Source organism: Heteronotia binoei, chromosome 13 (assembly GCF_032191835.1).
Source record: "Heteronotia binoei isolate CCM8104 ecotype False Entrance Well chromosome 13, APGP_CSIRO_Hbin_v1, whole genome shotgun sequence".
NCBI lineage: Eukaryota > Metazoa > Chordata > Lepidosauria > Squamata > Gekkonidae > Heteronotia > Heteronotia binoei.
Window position 1 is genome coordinate 65175134 of NC_083235.1, and position 20785 is coordinate 65195918.

Consider the following 20785-nt stretch of genomic DNA (forward strand, 5'->3'; position numbering starts at 1 on the left):
TATAAATCCAATATCTTCTTCTTCTTCAAGCGGCCAATATGCCCTGAAACTGTCTTATACCTACTGTCCCTTCTCTTTCTTGACACTTCCTTCCTGCCTGATTAGGCAACTGAGTGATAAATGGCCAGCTAGGCAGAAATCATGAAGACCATTCAGAAACATCTCTGCCTCGACTGATATTTCTTTCCTGTCCTTTTTGCCTTTAGTCATTAACAACACACTATCCAGCTTCCAAACAAATTTTCTCTTCGGCCCATGTTCGCAAGCGGCACTAAATTCCCATCACCCATCACCCAAAGATTTGGATGAGAGAAGCAAAAGACAAAGCCACCATCCCTTTGAAAATATAAATGCCAGCAGTTCATCAGACAAACATAATGTAGCTCTAACTGGAACACAAAAGAAAAACCAAGAGATAATTTTTTAAAGGTAGAATTTCATCAGCACTCACGAGACTGTTTATAAAGGGGCAGCCAAATACCTATGGGCTGGGTTCTCGATTAAATTCAGTATCAATATAAATAGGAACAAAACTTTATAGAACAAACCAGGGCTTTTTTTCTGAGCAGGAATGCAGTTCCAGCTGGCTTGGCATCAGGGGGTGTGGCCTAATATGCAGATGAATTCCTTCTGGGTTTTTTCATACAAAAAGCCGCGTGAAACAATGGGCGTTTTCGCACAGACCTTAATCAGTAGCGATGCCCCTCTTCACCGCGCAGGATCGGCGCGGATTTCGCACTAATTGCCGCAGAGCACCCGGAAGAGCCGGAAAGCCCCGCGGCTTTTGCGGTGCAAACGGAAATCGCCAAACCCCAGTTTCCATTTGCGCCGCAAAAGCCGCGGGACTTTCCGTCTCTTCCGGGTGCTCCGCGGCAATTAGTGCGAAACCCGCACCGATCCTGCGCGGTGAAGAGGGGCATCGCTACTGGTTAAGGTCTGTGCGAAAACGCCCAATGTGATATCAAGGGGGTGTGGCCTAATATGAAAATGAGTTCCTGCTGGACTTTTTAAAAACGGAAGTGCAGAGTACCACTGGCAGGCCCATAGCCGGGAAATATTCAGTGGTGCCTCCCCAAAGATAAAAAAAATAAATAAAATTAAATTAAATTTTAAAAACTCACACACGCTGGCCCCTGCCCCAGATGCAGGATTATTGGTTGTTCTGAGCTGCTGTCCGTGGAGGCCTCTCACCCCCACAGCCCATTCTCTCGCTGAAAGATCTATCAGCATCTGGATTAAGATGAGCTGAAGTAAGTCTGGACTTGCTTCATCCTCATGTCTGTTCTCTGCCCAGAACAGGGGTGGCCAAATTTATTTTTATTTATTTTTATTTATTACTTTGCATTTATATCCCGCCCTCTCCGGAAGCGGACTCAGGGCGGCTTACAGTATCATAAAAACAATCATTCCATAAAACATATAAAACCATAATACATTTATCAGTTTAAAACTATTACGCTATCTTGATCCAGTCTGGCGGTATTGGGTTCAGACTATGACCACCAGCTTCTGTAGGATGTCCGGTGGCAGCTCATTTTCAGTCAACCAGAAATGCCTGTCTAAACAGTTCGGTCTTACAGGCCCTGCGGAACGCCGACAGATCCCGCAGGGCCCTTATAGCTTCTGGGAGGGTGTTCCAGAGTTCTGGTGCTGCCACCGAGAAGGCCCTAGATCTTGTTGCGCATAGCCTGGCTTCTTTTGGGCCAGGGGCAGACAGCAGATTTTTTGTCCCTGATCACAGTGCTCTCTGGGGGATATATGGGGAAAGGCGGTCCCGTAGATAGGCAGGTCCCTGACCATAAAGGGCTTTAAAGGTTAATACCAACACCTTGAAGCGAACTCAGAACACAACAGGCAACCAGTGCAGCTCTCTCAGCACTGGCTGAATGTGCCCCCGTCGTGGTAGCCCCATTAACAGCCGTGCCGCAGCGTTCTGCACTAGTTGTAGTCTCCGGGTTAGCTAGGAATTGTGGCTAGGAAATCGCATGTGGCTCTTTCACACATATTGTGTGGCTCCCGAAGCCCCCACCGCCCCATCAGCCAGCTTGGAAAAGGCATTTCTTTTTTTAAATCACTCCTGCAAGCCAAGCCAGACGGTGGCTTGGAGAATGCATTTGAAGTTAAAATTGCCTTCTTTCCACTTCTCCCTCCCCCGTTTATTTTCCTTCCTTTTTTTCTTCCTTGCAGCTCTCAAACATCTGACAATCGTGTCTTGTGGCTCTCAAATATCTGACATTTATTCTATGTGGCACTTATGCTAAGCAAAAATTTGGCCACCCCTAGCTTAGAGGAAAAGAAAAACCTTTAAAAATGGCTTTGCTCATCTCAAATCTCCCAGGAGAAAAACTGCATTTCTTCACACAGTGTATGAATAAGTAAGGCAGTGTGGAAGTCTAGGTGCCAGGCCCATAGCCATGGAGGGGGTCTGGGGGGGCATGCCCCCCACTCAACCCCCCTTGGACCTTTATGGCCCCTCCTTTTGCCCTCCCATGCTCTCTCCGCCACTCTGGAGGCCCCGCCCCCTCCGCATGGCACCTCCTCCTCCCTCCCACCCATCCACTAACCAACCTGGTGAAACAGTAAAGAGCAGGCTCCTGGGGCTCTTTCAAAGCGCCCCCCCCCCCGCCAATCACCTGATTGACGGAAAAAGCTGCGCCGAGGTCAGCAGCTTCTACACCGGCTTTCCAGCGTGCTCAGCAAGTTCAGCACTGGCTGCCCCAGCGCTGAGCGACTTTTCCCACCAATCAGGTGATCGGCGGGGGCGGGTGGCACCTTGAAAGAGCCCCAGGAGCCTGCTCTTCACTGTTTCACCAGGTGGGTGAGTGGGAGGGAGGGAGGGGGAGGCACCGCATGGAAGGTGGCGGGGGCTGTCAGGGCAGCGGGGAGATTGGGACCACCAGAAAAGTGGTGGTGGAGAGAGCGGGGGCCACCAGAGGGGGGAGAGGGATTCCACACAAAAAAAAATTCCGTGAGCCCCCCCAATTAGAATTTTCTGGCTACGGGTCTGCTAGCTGCTGACTCACTTCTGGTAAATAAAGTGTAAATAGATTATGGAATTCCAAAGGGTTATCAGGTTTTTTTTCATATATTATGAGATAATAATTATCCACTTACGGCTGGAGCACGTCTTATTGGTTTAGAAAAAGAGGTGTGAATCCTTCGTGGTAGAAAGTGCTGTCAAGTCGCAGCTGACTTATGGCCACCACGTAGGTTTCCAAGGCAAGAGATGAGTAGAGGAAGTTTGTCATTGCGTCCCCCTATGTAACAACCCCGGACTTCCTTGGCAGTTCGTCATCCAAGGCGAGCCCTGTTTAGCTTCCAAGATCTGATGAGACTGGCCTAGCCTGAGGCATCCTGGTCAGGGCTTCAATCTTTCAGCCGGAAGAGGTGTGGGCCCTACGGGATATTAGCCAATTCTGTAGGGCTTGCAAAACCGCCCGCTTCCGGCTAGCCTTCTAAGATGGAACTTGGAATAAACATCATGCCATCATTATTATAACTGAGATAGTAGCACTATAAGATATTTTTTAGATTGTTTTTAGATTATTTAAATATTTAATTGTTAATGGTATTGAATTGTATTATTTTGTTTTATTGTTTCACATGGCTTTTGCCATGTCCTGTAAGCCGCCCTGAGCCTGCCTCAGCGGGGAGGACGGGGTATAAATAAATTTTATTATTATTATTTCATAGTAATAGTTAGTGGGAATTACTGCTAGGACAGATTTAATAAAGATCTGGATCATGTATTCCTGAGGTGAACAACGAGTTTAAATACATCATACGTGAACAAAGGAACATATCATAAATGGTTTTTAATGATATAGTGAAGCAGACCTCTTTTGAAAGAATACAAGCCTCGTTTCTTAATTTCCTGGAATATTCTACTATATATATATTTTTTATTATTATATATTAAGCATCCACTAGTATTAGCTTAAATATGCTATGCAAAAGGAATATATCCATCATTTTCTGTTGGTTTTTTTTTTTTTTTTTGCCCCTATTCCGGTTATATGCCTTATATATGTTTTACAAAGTGATTTGCAACAATTTAAATTCCAGACAAGACAAGTCCGTTGCAGCAAAACAAACAAAACAAAAAGCAACAACAAACCCCCCACATGCACCTAAAAACAAAAACAAAAAAACCTCAAATCAAATCATAAAGCACTTCGGGCACCTTAAAAGGGCGCTGGCACTGCACTGGCTACCAACAGCAAACCGAGTTCGCACCATTGTCTATCTGTCCCTGGCCCAAAAGATGTCAGGTTGGCTTCGACTAGAGCCAAGGCTTTTTCAGCTCTGGCTCCTAAATTGTGGAATGAGCTGTCGAAAGAGACTAGGGTCCTGCGGGACTTCTTACAATTCCACAGGGCCTGTAAAACCAAGCTCTTCCAGATGGTATTTGGTCAACATCTCGAGGCCACCAGCAAGAGTGATCTGGCTCCCTGTTGATGTTACTGTTAATAAGAAACCATCTATGCCACATGGCCACTATTACTGACTGTAGCCTGTAGAGTTTCAATGCCTGTTTTATGGTGTTTATTGTTTATGATTTTAATGTATTATGTTGGAAGCTGTTTCCAGCCGTTCAAGGGAGGAGCAGGGTACAAATTAACATAAATAAACCATACTACGTTATTCTAGCATGAGTTTTCATATAAAAGATCCTTCTTCATCAAATAGAATATATATATATATATATATATATATATATATATATATATATATATATATATATATATATATATATATATATATATATATATATATATTCCTCTGAACTATAAAACATGCTAGTAATTTCCACAGATAGAAGGGATTTTCATCTATGGAGTTGAATTTACTCACCTTCCCCCTCCCACTGTTGCAGACCCCCAGGAGCAGCTGAAGGGGGCAGTGGGTCGTCTTAAGTGGAAGGAAGGAAATCAACAAAAGCACCTTCCATTCATGGAATTCCTCTATAGATCCAAACCATTGTTACCAGCAATTTGGGGGCAAAATTCAGATAGCATTTTCAGTCCCTTGAACACTTTAGCTTTCATTGCCTTCTGTTTCTTGCTTTTTAAAAAAGAATTAAATGCAGGAACTCTCCGTTACTGAGTCAGAAAACCAAAGGTTTAGATGGTAGAGCAGTACTCTGGAGAGTTCTCCGAAACTTCCCATAGTCTCCAATCTGGGTTCTCAGCACTGTAATTCAGCATCTTAACCTTTTTACTGAAAAGCAAATATGATACCTCTGGGTTCATTCTATGGAATAACTCTTCCTCTGAGACATAAGCATCCATAGGAGATGGTGTTAGGGGTGGTGTACGAATTCGATTAAGCAGCTCTTTCAGATTCTCCTCCACTATAGCAGCAGTTTCCCGGGCTTCTATCTCTCGCTAGAACACCAAAGAAAGGCATTCATGAGACCTGATAGTACAGTCCTAAGCAGAATTATCCCCTTTAAGTCCACTAAAGACAATGGGCTTAAAAATATGTGACTCTGCTTAGGACTCCATTGTAAATCAATTTGCAAATCTCAACTAATAAACATTTTTGCAATTTCTGTCTAAAGACTCAGATACATAAAACAGCAGCCATAGTACTGCATATATATTATATCGCTTTGATATTATTATTTAATATTTATTTCTACCCCAAACCTGTCAGATAAAAATTGCTTTGAAGAAAATCGGCTGCAAATATATTTTCTATCAACTTCGTTTAGCCTGCGAGATAGCCTCCTATCTTGAAGGGGCCAATTTGGCCAATTAAATCCATGCCACAGTAACATCAAAACCAGCGGTGTGCAAATTTTTTTATTTGTAAAATTCAGATTTGGGGGTATTTGGGGGCAAAGATATCTGGGGCCATTGAAGTAAATGGCAAAACATAGGGTGTAATCTCTGGGGGCTGGGGGAGGGGGGTTGAGGGAGGCATCAAGTTTGCCATGTAGCTGCAGGAGCCTCTCCTCCAGAGAACCCTCAAATTTCAAAAAGATCGGACCACTCCACCATTGTTTCCTATGATGGGAAAAACTAACTCCTTCCATGGCACTGCCCACTTCTGGGAGGGTCCCCGAATGCTATTCTTTTGTGGGGTTCCCCTCTGTCATGTCCCCCTGGCACTGCACTCACTGTTCCTGAGGAACCCCTTCACGTAGCCACCCCTTGCTACTGGATCCCCTGGCTTCGCTGGCTTCTGCGTAGATCCTTGGGGTCTCAGGGTGCTGGGTTTTAACTCGAGGTGTCTCTGGAGAACTTGAGGGAGTACTCTACCATGCTGAGTAAGTCCTTCCTCAGCACACCCTCAGGCTCCCTGAAAGGGGGGGATTCATTTCCCCCCCACACCTACACTGGTAACTTCTACACTGTGGGTTCTGGGGGGTGGGGGTGTTGGGGGTGGGGGAGGTGGGCCCATGGCACTGGAGTGGCTTGATACCCCCAGGGGCCTCTCTCAAACTGAGAAATTTCCCCCAAATTGACCCTGGGGGCTGTAGGAGGGCCACAGATCTATCATGCTTCCTTTCTCCACTTCCTCCCTTCTCTCTCCTCCAGATGATGGGGTCCCTGGGATGGGCTGGTTAGCTCCACTTATACAGGTGGCTGTACTAGGTGCTCAAATAACATCAGGGGGGTTCTGATTCAGCTGTATTAGGTGCCAAATGCAGCCAAATCAGCTGGCATTCGGGGTTATATTTTGTTCTTTCTCAGAGGCGGACCATAAACAAACAAAAATAAATAAAACTTAGGACACAGGCATGTGATTTTTTTAAAATATAAATGTGATGTGTAAATAGGCAAACACAGTATTCTGTAACATCACATATTTGTTTCTGAAACCTCTTCTCAGGATATGAATAGTCTTGTCTGTATACAACAGGAGTCTGATCAAAGCAACCTAAGGGTGCAAGCATTACTACTAAACACACTGAGGGGTGTAACTCCACTTAGATTTGGGCTGTTAACAGTTTGTATCACGAAGCTGCCAAAATGCTGGGTTTTATCTCACTGGGCCAGGAAGAATCAATGTTCAAATAAACTGGAATTCGCTTCATTTATTTATTCACTGTTCTATTTCTGCAAGATGAGAGGGGCAGAGCAGGAATTATGATTTTTTTAAAAAAATATGTATTTTATTGAAAAGAGGAAAAGGAAAATGTAAATCAAAAAGAGTGATAATGATTTTAGAGGGGCAGCTGTGTTAACCTGCTGCAACAAAAATATGCCAAAGCCTAGTGGCATCTATCTCCAAGACTTAACAACATTTTATTCTAGCGTCAGCTTTTGTGGACTGCAGCCCAGTTCTTCAAGGTGGGAGCTCATCCCTGGCTTCTCCTCTGGTAAATATTGTCCTTCGTTATGAACTCAGGAAGTTGCATTTCCCGGGTAAATCTAGCGCTTTGACTGGAAGCAGCTCTCCAAGGGCTCAGGCAGGGATTATGCCCAGCCCTTCAAAGCCTTTTATGAGACTATGCCAATGATTAAACCTGCAAGCTTCTGAACACAAAATGTTGTGTGTTCTACTATTGAACTAAAGCAAACAGAGGACGGAGGGGGCAGATCTTACTTCCAATTCTAAATAAACAGAACCTTCTTACAAAGAAGAGGAAGAACAGAAGAACAGTTGGTTTTTATATCCTGCTTTTCTCTATTTTTGCGGCCCCGTGGTGCAGAGTGGTAAAGCAGCAGTACTGCAGTACTGTGATCTGAACTCTCTGCTCACGACCTGAGTCCGATTCCGGCAGAAGCTGGATTCAGGCAGCCGGCCTAAGGTTGACTTAGCCTTCCATCCTTTCAAGGTTGGTCAAATGGCTGCCTGGCTTGCTGGGGGGAAAGTGTAGATGACTGGGGAAGGCAATGGCAAACCACCCCGTTAAAAAGTCTGCCGTGAAAACATTGTGAAAGCAACGTCACCCCGGAGTCGGAAATGACTGGTGCTTGCGCAGGGGACCTTTCCTTTCCCTTTCTCTATTTTAAAGAGTGTCAAAAGAGCTTACAGTCACTTTGTCTTCCTCTCTCCACCGCAGGCAACTTATGAGGTAGGTGGGGCTGCTGAAAGAGATCTGAGAGAACTGTGACTGGTCCAAGGTCATCCAGCAGGTTTCATAAGGAGGAGTGGGGAATCAAAGCCGATTCTCCCAATTAGAGTCTGCCACTCAGCTACTACACCACTGCAGGTCATTTTTATTGGCCCCAATGAATTTAGAATAACACCACAGGAACAAAGCTGGAGTCAAGTCTTTGTGAAAACTCTTTAGAGATTTAAGAAAGCGAATGACCAGAACCACAAGCCCCTCGCCCTCCCAAGGCTGTGCACTGAAATAATTATGGAGAGCTATCTGTAGTTAGTTAGGCTTAGCTGATCCCGCTTGATTGCAAGATTACATTTCTTTCAGACCAACCAGTTTTGGTACTGGGATCCCAAACGAGGGTTTGTATTATAAATCTGATCAAGCTTGGCTCCCTGGAACGGAAACGTACAGAATGTAGTTCTGTGGGAACACAAGGAATGGTCTACTATAGGTTCTCAAAATTAAACTTTGTTAAAGTTGGTTTAGAGTAAGAGAGCAGGTCTGCCCCAAAGAAAGAGATTACAAATCTTGTGAACACCCCTCTGCTCTGTAGGCTGAGGAGATGAGCATTATATTTTCCGATATTATACCTCTGATCTCATAGTAAGTATTGCAAGGTATAGGCTGGAGACTGTATGCCTCCAGTTTGGTGTAGTGAGAGCCAGTTTGGTGTAGTGAGAGCCAGTTTGGTGTAGTGGTTAAGTGTGCGGACTCTTATCTGGGAGAACCGGGTTTGATTCCCCACTCCTCCACTTGCACCTACTGGAATGGCCTTGGGTTAGCCATAGCCCTGGCAGAGGTTGTCCTTGAAAGGGCAGCTGCTGTAAGAGCTCTCTTAGCCCCACCCACCTCACAGGGTGTCTGTTGTGGGGGAGGAAGGGAAAGGAGATTGTGAGCCACTCTGAGACTCTTCGGAGTGGAGGGCGGGATATAAATCCAATATCTTCATCTACCTCACAGGGTGTCTTCATCTACCTCACAGGGTGTCTGTTGTGTGTGTGTGGGGGGGGAGGTAAAGGAGATTGTGAGCCGCTCTGAGACTCTTTGGAGTGGAGGGCGGGATATAAATCCAATATCTTCATCTTCTTCTTCTCCTTCCCTTTGTCCCTTCAGGAGTGTTCTTAGATGATATAAATGCTATACAATCCATGCTTGCTCTACCGCTACAGAAACACCCAATGCTGTTATTTTTTAAAATGTATATGTGACAGAAGAATGTTGCTAAGCAAGTTCTCTCATCTCAGCCCAGCTTCCTAAATCCCAGTCCCACCCCATAACCTACACTGAAGTACAAAGCTCACCTCTTTTACCCCAGTTGTTGAGTTACCTGTAGTTTCTCCCTACGCCCTGCAGTTCTATCTTCATACACAGCAATTCCCCAGAGGGTCACCTGCAACACAGCTCCCCCTAATAACACAGGGTGAGTGCTAAACTTCCAGGTTTCACTGAAGATTCCAGCGTTCAATGATTTGAAGATGAAGGAAAATTCCCTGGTTTCTCCAGGCAAGATAACACCTACGAGGAACAGAAGAAACATACAGGGAAGGAAAACAGTCTTATTTCCCCAGGCAGAATAATTCTTTTAAGCAATACCTCGATTACATTTTATGAATTGATTTATGCACTTGTTTTTAGGAACAATAAAAATATCCCCAAATCAGCTACATGCTAAAAAAAAAAAAGTGTGCTGGCTTCCAGTTACAAGTCCCAGAGAAGTAGGAATGGCCACAGCTTCCAACTATCAATACCAATACCATCAGGGAACAGATGACAAAGCCCTTTTGCTGCTTGAAACAGTTCAAGTAAATAAAAAAGCTTCTTTACTTGTTCCCTGATGGTGTTAACTTGAACAACACTGGCTCACCATGACTTCTTTGCCAGGTATTTCACAGATAAAATCACTAACACCCACCAGGATTTAGACTACATCAACTTGACAGACCAAGACAAATAATGTTACCAGAACTCTGTCAAGTTTTGTCTCAAATCCTTGGATGAGTTTCAGTTGTTATGACTGAAGGATGCTAACAAACTGTTTGCAGCTGTGTGACACAACCAACCACATCATTGCTAGACCCTTGCCCACTTTGGCTTTTGACGTCTTATCAAAGATTACCCCATGGAATTTAAGGAATGTTTTCTTTAGAGAGGGAACAATCCCAACAGTTTTGAAGGAGGCGGTCATGAAACCTCTCTTGAGGAAGCCCTCTCTGGCCATGAACAACTTGAACAGCTATTTAGTAACTGAAAAATATCTTTTTTTCGGATAAAATACACAGGTGTATGATGTGACCAGAACCATTTCAGCATGACTACAGGCCCTGTTTTGGAGCTGAAACTGCTTCACTCGAACTGATGATCTTCATTGGGAAAGAGACAGGGGAGTATGATCCTGTTGATTCTCCTGGATCGCATGGTGGCTTTTAATATCCTCTACCATAGTAGAGGATATTAAAAAGGATAGTATAGCATTGGAGAAAGTTCAGAAAAGGGCAAATAGAATGATTAAAGGGCTGGAACACTTTCCCTATGAAGAAAGGTTCTTTAGGGCTCTTTAGCTTGGAGAAACGTTGACTGCGGGGTGACATGATAGAGGTTTACAAGATAATGCATGGGATGGAGAAAGTAGAGAAAGAAGTACTTTTCTCCCTTTCTCACAATACAAGAACTCGTGGGCATTCGATGAAATTGCTGAGCAGACAGGTTAAAACGGATAAAAGGAAGTACTTCTTCACCCAAAGGGTGATTAACATGTGGAATTCACTGCCACAGGAGGTGGTGGCGGCCACAAGCATGGCCACCTTCAAGAGGGGGTTAGATAAAAATATGGAGCACAGGTCCATCAGTGGCTATTAGCCACAGTGTGTGTGTGTGTGTGTGTGTGTGTGTGTGTGTATATTTGGCTGCTGTGTGACACAGAATGTTGGACTGGATGGGCCATTGGCCTGATCTAACATGGCTTCTCTTATGTTCTTAATATCCTCTACCATAGTATCTTTCTCACTTGATGGTCCAAGATGGGGAATGGTAGCATCACGTCCCTGTGGTTCCAATTCTAATTGGTGGCCCAAGTACATAAGATGGTTCTGGGGGGGGGGGGGTCACCTGCTTGGGTCTGTGGGATTTATGCAATGGGATTCTAACTATCCATCTTGTCCCCCCCCCCCCATCTAAATGAAACTGCTGGGAAAGATTATTTGGTGATTTGGAGTGAGGTGACGTCAGTATGCAGATGAGACCCAGCTCCACTTCTTCTTTTAAGCTGACTCATTAAACCAGTAATGGAGTGGATGAGCACCAATAAATAATCACACGTTTAAGATGCTGATTGAGAATGCTGCCAGTCAGGGATTAAGGAGCCTGCTTGGTCTGTGGGGCTGTACTCCAGCTAAAGGGGCTGGTTTGCAGCTTCAGGACACTATTTGATTAGTGTCTACTTGTAGCAGCCAAGAGGTCTTCTGTGGCATTTACTGTATTTATCTATTTAAATTATTTCTATCCCTCTATCTCCTTCAGCTCAACGTGGCTAACAATGCAATGCTTAAGCCGCAAACACGTAAAAATGGTGCAGCAGTCCCTTAGCAAGATTAAAATTACATACAGCATAAAACTACAGCCAGGTCTGCCTAAACAGCCAGGTCTGCCCAAATGCCCTTCACCCAATGTCAGTGAACGCACCAGCTGCGGTCTTTCCTCGACAGGCACAGTCTGGCTAAAGCCGTCCATACTCTGATCACATCCAGATTGGACTACTTCAATGTACTCTACGTAGGTCTGCCTTTGAAAAATGCTTGGACATTTTAATTGGTGTAAAATGCAGCAGCAAGACTGCTGACTGCCACAGCACCCTGGCTGTCCAGTCATTTCGAGGCACGATGCAAAATTCTTGTTAGTAGCTTTAAAGCCCTAAATGAACTGGGACCGGTACAAAAGACTGTTTGCTCCCACATAAATTTGCCTGGTAGTTAAGATGATCAGCAAAGGCCCTGCTCTATCTTCAGAGTTAAAATGGATGGCTGGTCACCAGACAGAGCCTTGCCTGCTGTGGAACCTGATCTCTGCCTTTCCCACAGCTTCTCATCTGATGCCCAGTCTGGCTAGTTTTAGGCAGTAAGTGAAAAGTGTTTTGTTCACCAAAGTTTTTGGTTTAGTTGGCTGAGAGTGGGAATCATTGGGGGTGAGGCATTATTCAGTTTCTCTGCTGGCTGTCGGCTTTTATTGTTTACGATTTTGATGCATTTTGGCTGGTAGTGGTTCTTTATTTATTTTATGAAGCTGTTTTATTCATGATCATGTACATTACTGAGCAGTTGTTTTAACTGATAATTGTTTCCAGTTACATAAGCTAACTCAGAAGCCTTGAGCTGAGAGTTATACAAGATATAAATACTTTACATGAATAAACAAACAAATACATGTGCTGCTAACACTTCTTGGTCACTCTGTAACATTTGAAGTGATCCAATAGAAGAATCAAAGGACTATATTATTGATTTCATTTCACTAGCTGGTACTTTGCCAGGGCACTCCAAATTTCCTCACATTTGGGGGGTTATTAATTTCTTTGTCACACGCATGACCCAAGTGTGAGCTACCACCCTCCTTTCAGTCGCAGCACTTTATCAGTGCATAACAAAGACCTGCCTTTAAAAAATACACATCCAGTTGATTTTGAATTTTGAGACAGTACTCCAGGCAAAAAAGGTCAGACTTCTAACCAATTGGGTGAAACATATAATTTATTTATTTATTTATTACGTTCGACTTATATCCCGCCCTCTCCGCAAGCGGACTCAGGGCGGCTCACGACATCATATCCACACGGTTAAACCAATAAAACATATAAAACCATAATTTACCTTTTCCAGTTTTTAAAAACATATTACAATTGTTAAAACCATTATATAGTGCTGGATCCATACATTATAGGCGGCATTAAATTTCCAAGCAGTGATCACCGGCATTCTATGTGATGTCCGGTGGCAGCCATCTTTCCGTCAAGCATCGAAGGCCTGCTTGAACAACTCGGTCTTACAGGCCCTGCGGAACGCAGACAGATCCCGCAGGGCCCGTATGGCTTCTGGAAGAGCATTCCAAAGCTCTGGTGCTGCCACCGAAAAAGCCCTAGATCTTGTCACGCATAACCGGGCTTCTATAAAACGTCTCTACTATATTTTTTTTTGTATTTTGCATTTATATGTGCATGTATGTGTGTGTGTGCATGTGCACCTGGAAGTCATAGCGACCTCTGGTGACTAAGCCCTACTGGGGGCCTGGAGGATATTCAGGGAGGTGGCAGAATAAAGCCTGCCCTCACCTCCGGACTGGGTATTTCAAGGATAGTCTCCCATCCAAGTACTTGCCAAAGTCAATCCTGCTTAGCTTCCAAGATCTGATGAGACTGGATTTGCCTGGGCTATCCAGGACAGGGCAAAACGTTTCTACTTTTGGCAATTGTTTTGCATTGGTCATCAGTGCTGTTTCGCCACTGAAAACTGACACCAGAACAGCAATACGCAAACAGAAAGAGCTGCTCCCCTTTCTTATAGCTTCCCATGAAAGGATTTATCCAAAATATCTGGAGGGCATGGCCCATGACCAAACTGACATAGCGTTACAGATCCATTATTTTCAAATCAGTCCCCCATGGAAACTATCCTCCCTGTGCTTATTTGGCATTTATATGAAGTCGTGCATGTTGACTTTTTAATGCGTGTGTGTGTCACCTACCGGATCTGGTGTTGAAGTAAAAATATTGCATCCTGGTCGCCTTCTTCTTCTGAAAGGTTAAAGGCTGAGACTGCCTTCGCCAATCATACCAGATGGCTGCTGTACCATTGTTGCTCACCGTGAGCCGCGATTCAGCTTTTTCACCGACCAAAATTTCAAAGGTGACCCGAGCTGCAATGCCAATTTCATCCTATTTAACAAAAAAGAAACAAAAGAGATTGAAGCCCCCAATAGTCAGGTTTAGCCTTGCTACGACCTCAAGGTTAGGGTCAAAAGTCAATGGTGTTCCCCAGTTTCATTCCACCTCTTCTATCAAAGACCCAAAGATTAAATTTGAAAAGATACTAAAGCTGGGGAATCTTGGTTTACAGAGTTCTCCAAAGTACACAGAAGTAAAGAAACTACCTCCTGATACTCTTGAGGGTGCGGTCACACTCACCATTAAATCCATCTGCAACGCGCCTGTATTATAATCCGCACAACCAATTTTCCGATCAGACTCCCGTTCTATCCCATGTGGGTCCTGTCGCAGGTCGATCAGATTGCTCTACCGGACCTCGTTTCATGAGACGTCAATCTGCATTAGCCCAGGCGCAGTGATGCCCGCTATCTGCAGCGCGTCGCTTTTAAATGGGTCAGATCACTAAAGTTTTGCTAGTCCGTTGGCACTACTTTTCCAGCACGAGCACTACGCGTGCAGAAAAGAACCCAGGAATTCAAATCAGTTCACATCTAGTTCACATCTACTTTCAAAAGTGATTTTTGTTTCTGGACATAAGGGCGAGTAAACAATTTATCGAGCCAACATTCACTCGCTCATTCACTGGCGCAGTGATATCACTTGCAGGGGCTTTGGGAGGGAAGCGGTGGTGTGCTTCCGACGATGGAGCATTCAAACAGAGAAACTCCGCTCAGGAACCGTCAGAGGGATTTTGTTCCTGATTTAAAGCAGTATCAAATTAGTCCGCGCCCCAGTCGTCTCAACGCGGGACTCGAACGAGCTAACCACCATTCGCAGATGCTGACGTTTGGACAACCGCTTAAAATCCGACATGCTTCCGGACTCCACTCATGCTCGTAGCGGGATTTTATGAACGTCTGACCTCACCCTTGAGATATGCTTTTTGTTGCATCATTAGGAATTGTTAGGTGGCGCACAAAAATCCAAATTACCTGATGAGAAAAGTTGTTGATCCAGCGAGCTGGCTGTCCACAAAACATCAGAGATGGGCCCAACACTGGTTCTAGAAATACATCAGGATATGCCTCTAATGGATCCCTAACAAACAAAGTAAAATATCAGGAATGACTTTTTCAATTTTTAATTTTTTTTTAAACTGGAATAATATCGACAAATGATCATCCGGATAAAATTATATGAAGTAATACAACACATGGGGTATAGAAAATAAGGGAAAGGTTAAATTAAATATGACATGTCCACATAATGGTGCAGAACGGAAATAAGGCAGAAGTCAATGGAGCTGTCAATAGCAAATTCATTCCCCTTTGCAAGCTGGCATTTTGTTTTATTTGCTTAGTCATGACCTAGTGGCCTACCCGGAGTGAAGCAGGTCATGAAGGAATGTTCACAAAGGACTAGAACCTGTTACAGTATTTACTCAAATGTAAGACTAGTCCCCCCCCTTTCCCCAGATATGCCATAAAAAGAGGGGGTCACTTTACACTCATATACAAATTACAGTTAAGTCCAGTAATAGATTTTTTTTTGTGTGTATAACACTTTTAAGGGGGTCATATTATAATCAGGGCTGTCTTCTTTTGGAGTAAATACAGGTAGTTCCAAGTTTTGGAAGAACAAACTAGATATTATCTCAGAAAATATGTAGTTCCCATTTCACACACCCCCACCTGTTGAGCTCTCTTCAAAATATCAATGAGATTTTTTTTTTAAGTTTGAAGAGGGAGGGGGGAATTTGTTGCAGGTTACATATCCCAGTCTACCTACCAATCTTCTCCTGCAAATGCCTCCAATTCCCACTTACACTGTGAGGGAGACATGGGGTTGGAAACTCGGTGCTTCCTTTGTGTCTTGTTTGGTCCAGATTCTGCCACCCTGAACGTTACTTACTGGATTTCTCTTCGTTCATCAGATTCTTTAAAGTCATCAGAGACTACAAAACTTTGTGCTGATACATTGACAAAAGGCTGATTTCTGCCTATGACTTCTAGGCCATCCAGATCCTTGATGCAGGGGAAAAACAGGGGGAAAGTGTGGTATTTTTGTTAGTTTTTCTTCATAAAGAAAATCAATGTACTTAAATATAATTTATGTTACAGTCTCTTTGTGAGGCAGGATGGAAGCTATGAATCAAATTATATGGTGGTTTGACCACTTTTGTACAGTGGAGAAGAATATCATCATACCGGGTGATAAAAATCCATGTTTTCTAAGATCTCTTTCAACTCCTTTCGTCGATGCATTAGAAAGAGGCTCTTATCCCAGCTGCAATGAAAAGGGAGGTACTTTGGAGGTCTTGTACCTGTGGGAATAGTCAAATGTGAACTACAAATATCTACATTGGTGCCTGTATGCCTCCTTTGAAAGAGTAACCTGTTGGGCAATAGTTGGGTACGAAGGATTCTGCCCTTATACATCTAGCTGGTATGTGGGAACATCTATATTTACATTTTTTAAACTTTACACAAGTCAATTTTATCTCCGACAATGAACAATATGGTAGATTGACATTTTGTCACTGCCCCCAATAGATTCTGGTTATACAAATCTCTTCAGGGAATCTACTAAGTAATGCTTTCACTTGTGTGACTTCCTCCTCATACTGTCTTACAGAATGCCATGCTTATGACTCCTCACCCATCTCCATCCAGATGCTGCGTGGTCTCCCAACATGAGTCACTGGTTCCGGGAAGCCACATTCACTCTGGCCTAATGTCACCATCAGACCAGTGAGTTCATCTCCAATACACACAGGCTGGTTCCAAAATTCACATCCTGCATGTTGGCCCTAAGAAAGACAGCAAAACTGAGGGCTGAAGCGTTTCTATTAGCAAAGAAAGGCGCAGCAGGTGGACAGCTGTTACCAAAAAGAGGATGGCTTAAAACAAGACCAATCAAAAGGCTACTTGAATTATGCAGAGCGGATGAGGACCATGCCCAGTTTTTAGTAGCCAAAGTAGGATTAACATAAAATCTAGTCTAGGAAACTGCAGTTGGTGAACCAGCCTGAGGAAATAGAAATGGCATCCCTCGTCAGACTCTGCCTCTTACATAGGGAATGGAGGAAGTACCCCCAAACTATAAAAGTTAGTTGCTTGCTTTCCACCTCTCCCTCCTCTCCATCTATTTCACCACTCAGGAAAGGAAGGAAGGGAGGAGGGAGGGAGGAAAATAGATGGGAGAGGGAGGGAGAGGTGGAAAGCAAGCAACTAACTTTTATAGTTTGGGGTACTTCATCCATATCCCTATGTAAAGAGGCAGAGGTGACGAGGGATGCCTTTTATTACCTCAGGCTGGTTCACAAACTGCAGCCCAGTTATTACTGAGCAATATTGTTATGGGGAGGGAGGACAGCAGCATGGTCTAGCCTGATCTCATTAGATTTCAGAAGATAAGCAGGGCCGGTACTTGGAAGGGAGACCTCCAAGGAGGACTCTGCAGAAGAAGGCAATGGCAAACCCCCTCTGCTTCTCACTTGCCTGGAAGTTATCGTAAGTCTGCTGCAACTCGATGACACTTCACTCCAACAATACCTCCCCACTGCGGTCGTCCCATTTTGCAGATAAGGGAGTTTAAAGAGATAATTACTTGAAAGACACACCCCGTCCTATAAAGTTGTTCTGAGCCTGGAAGTTCCAAAGAGCACATTCACCTTCTCTTATTACAATGGATTTCTCTTCTGAATGAATAAGAAACCGCTAGACCGATTTCGCACTCACCTTACACCGCTCTCATGCTCATCTTCTCAGTGGAGCTTCCTTCCGATTTCACACTATCTGCCCCAGGGCTGCAGCAAGCATGAGCATTTAGTTTAGTTTAGTTTTAGTTTAGTTTATTTATGATTTATATCCCGCCCTTCCCACCAAGTGGCTCAGAACGGCTCACAGCACGTAAAATCTAACATAAAAATATTAAGTTTAAACATATTACACATAAAAACATTAAGTTTAAGCATTTTACACAGTTAAAACATTAAAACATAGCAGGAATCTAATAGAACTACACTCAGTTTCCTATGCCGGTTAGTTATAAGCCAGCCGGAAGAGGGTTGTCTTACAGGCCCTGCGGAACTGAGCAAGGTCCCGCAGGGCCCTCACCTCTTCCGGCAGCTGGTTCCACCAGGAAGGGGCCATTATAGAGAAAGCCCCGTCCCTGGTAGATTTCAGGCGGGCTTCCTTTGGCCCGGGGACAACGAGAAGCATTTTCATGGAGCAAACAGAAACTGGTTTTTCACTTGCTGCAGCCCCGGGGCAGATAGTGTGAAATCGGAAGCCACGCTGAGAAGACAAATGTGAGAGCGGCGTCAGGTGAGTGCGAAATCGGTCCTAGTTTTTTTTAAAACAAACAAATACCTCCTATTTTTGCAAATTTGCCCTGACCTGGCTGACCCAGGCAAGCCTGGTCTCATCAGATCTTGGAAGCTAGCAGGGTTGGCCTTGTTTGGTTGGGTGATCACCAAGAAGGTCAGAGGCACTATGCAGAGGTAGGCATTTAGCAACCTACCTCTGACTCTCTCTTGCCTTGAAAATCCTCTGGGGTTGCCCTATGTCAGTTGTGACTTGACAGCACTTTACATAAGCACATGTTTTTTGCAAATTGAACTCAGAGTTTTAAATAAATGAATGAATATTCAGGTTTTCACCAGTTGTATACAAATTCATTTTGTCTTCTTCCCCCCCCCCCCAACGACTTGATTTAAAGTGTTAACTTAAGTGTCACACGACCACATTAAAATGTGTACATCTGTAATCTCTTCACTGAATCAATGATCCTCTTGTCAAACATGGTGAACTAAAGGAATTAGACTGGACAGCGGCACAGCTGCTCCTGCCATTATTTAGCAAGGATAGTCCTGAATACACTTCTGCAGTACATTTCTGCTTACTAGAAATTATTCAAATATTTTTCCTTCATCCCACTGTGACGCATGTGTAATAACACAAGAAGTGATAATTCCAAGTTAACATTTTTTTTTCTGTACAAGTGCAATTCTTGGTACATTTCTTGGTACGGCCGACCAATTTCCATGGGTTTGCTTTAATAAGAAGCTTGTTATTTATTTCCCATTCACACCCCAACTTTGTTCCCAGCTTCGATCCTCTCTCTTCATTTTATCCGCACAAGAACTGTGAGTGTGAGACTGGCTCGAGGTCACTCGGCAACCTTCCACTGCAAAGCAGGGATCTGAACTGTCTCCCAGATCCTAATCCAACTCCCTAATCGCTTCACCACACGGGTTCTCTTGGCAGTGAGACAACCGTGTGGGCAGAATTCCTAAGTGCACGCAAATGAAATTTGTCACAAGTCTCACCAAAAGTAACCCTAAAAAGGAAGAGAGAATGGGAGGATGCGATACACTGCCTTGTGTTCCTTGGGGCGAGGGTGGGACAACAATTAGGTACACAGAAACAGTAAATCAGGGCCCTGAGCTAATATTACCTTCCCAGGGTAAAGAGCAGGGAGACAGCGATCGATTAGTGTACGCTCCTCCTGGATTTGCCTGTAATTGTCTGAAAAGTTCATCAGCAACTCGCTTTCCGATTTTTGGAGTTTTTCTAAAAACAAATCAAACAAGCAAAAGATTATTACAACTATCTCCATTGCCCAAAAAAACCAACCTTGCACATACATCACTTGGTCTTTAAATGGCCATCTCTTCCGCTCTCCAAACTCGCCCGAAATCTTCCCTCCATTCAGAGGTACAGAAAACACCATGAGCACTGAATTGCATGCCCTCGGTCGTCTCAAAGACTAGTCCCTTCAGCAGGCTTGCCCTTGCGGCTGATCTGGAAACTCCAGCTGGTGCAAAATGCGGCAGGCAGCATGCCTACCGACTGTGCCGCCTGCAGTGGCGGACTGGCCAGGGTGTCAGCTTGCCTGAGGGCAAGTGGGCCCCTGATAGCGGACTTCCTTAAACATTAGAGGATACGTTAAAAATATTAATGCCCTTTTAGTCGTTTGAAAATATGATAGACGTTCCATTGTTATTATCTATTTATTTACATTATATTTACATCCCTCCCGTTCTGTACAGGCTCAAGGCGGCTAACAGCATAAAATACACAGTAAACAAAAACAATATTAAAGCAATAAGACAACCAGATGAATGGCAATGGTGCTGCTTCAGGCGGATCGTGTAATATTTTTTTTCTCACGCGCACAGATCCTAGGCAGTTAGTAATAAAAGCGCTATGGATCCAGTTGTGGCGGCAGCCCTCTCCCATTAGATGTTATATGCCATCCGAAACAGTTCAGTCTTGCAGGCCCCGGGGAACGGCGATAAATCCCGCAGGGCCCTGATGGCTTCTGGGAGGGTGTTCCAAAGTATTGGGGCCGCAACCGAGAAGGCTCTTGCTCTGGTGGAGTTGAGCCTAGCCTCCTTTAGCTCAGGGACAGCCAGATTTTGAGAGCTTGATCGCAGTGCTCTCTGGGGAACATGTGGAGCAAGGTGGGTTCGCAGATAGGTAGGTCCTAGGTCATATAGGGCTTTGAAGGTTAATACCAGGACCTTGAAATGGATTCAGTATGCAACAGGCAGCCAGCGCAGCGCTCTCAGCACAGGCTGAACGTGCTCCTGGCGGGGAAGCCCCATTAGTAGCCTGGCTGCAGCATTTTGCACCAGCTGCAGCTTCCGAATCTGAGTCAAGGGCAGCCCCATGTAGAGAGCATTACAGTAATCAATTCTTGAGGTGACCGAGGTGTGGATTACTGAAATACAACTAAAATTTGCATTGTATTAAGGGTTGCCAGCCTCTAGATGGGGTCTGGGGATCTCCCACTTTTACAACTGT

The 20785-nt window shown here is 44.3% G+C and overlaps 1 protein-coding gene across 2 annotated transcripts in view; it reads right to left on the bottom strand.

The window, feature by feature from the left end:
• MYCBPAP (MYCBP associated protein) overlaps window positions 1–20785 on the bottom strand; it is a 45419-nt gene that overhangs the window by 8631 nt on the left and 16003 nt on the right. For both annotated transcript variants that reach the window (XM_060253041.1, XM_060253042.1), the window contains 8 exons: window positions 19434–19549; window positions 16632–16782; window positions 16181–16296; window positions 15885–15997; window positions 14966–15071; window positions 13793–13982; window positions 9390–9577; window positions 5241–5387 (listed from right to left, as the gene is read on the bottom strand). In XM_060253041.1, the coding sequence (XP_060109024.1) occupies window positions 5241–5387; window positions 9390–9577; window positions 13793–13982; window positions 14966–15071; window positions 15885–15997; window positions 16181–16296; window positions 16632–16782; window positions 19434–19549 (1127 nt within the window). The remainder of the gene's footprint in view (window positions 1–5240; window positions 5388–9389; window positions 9578–13792; window positions 13983–14965; window positions 15072–15884; window positions 15998–16180; window positions 16297–16631; window positions 16783–19433; window positions 19550–20785) is intronic.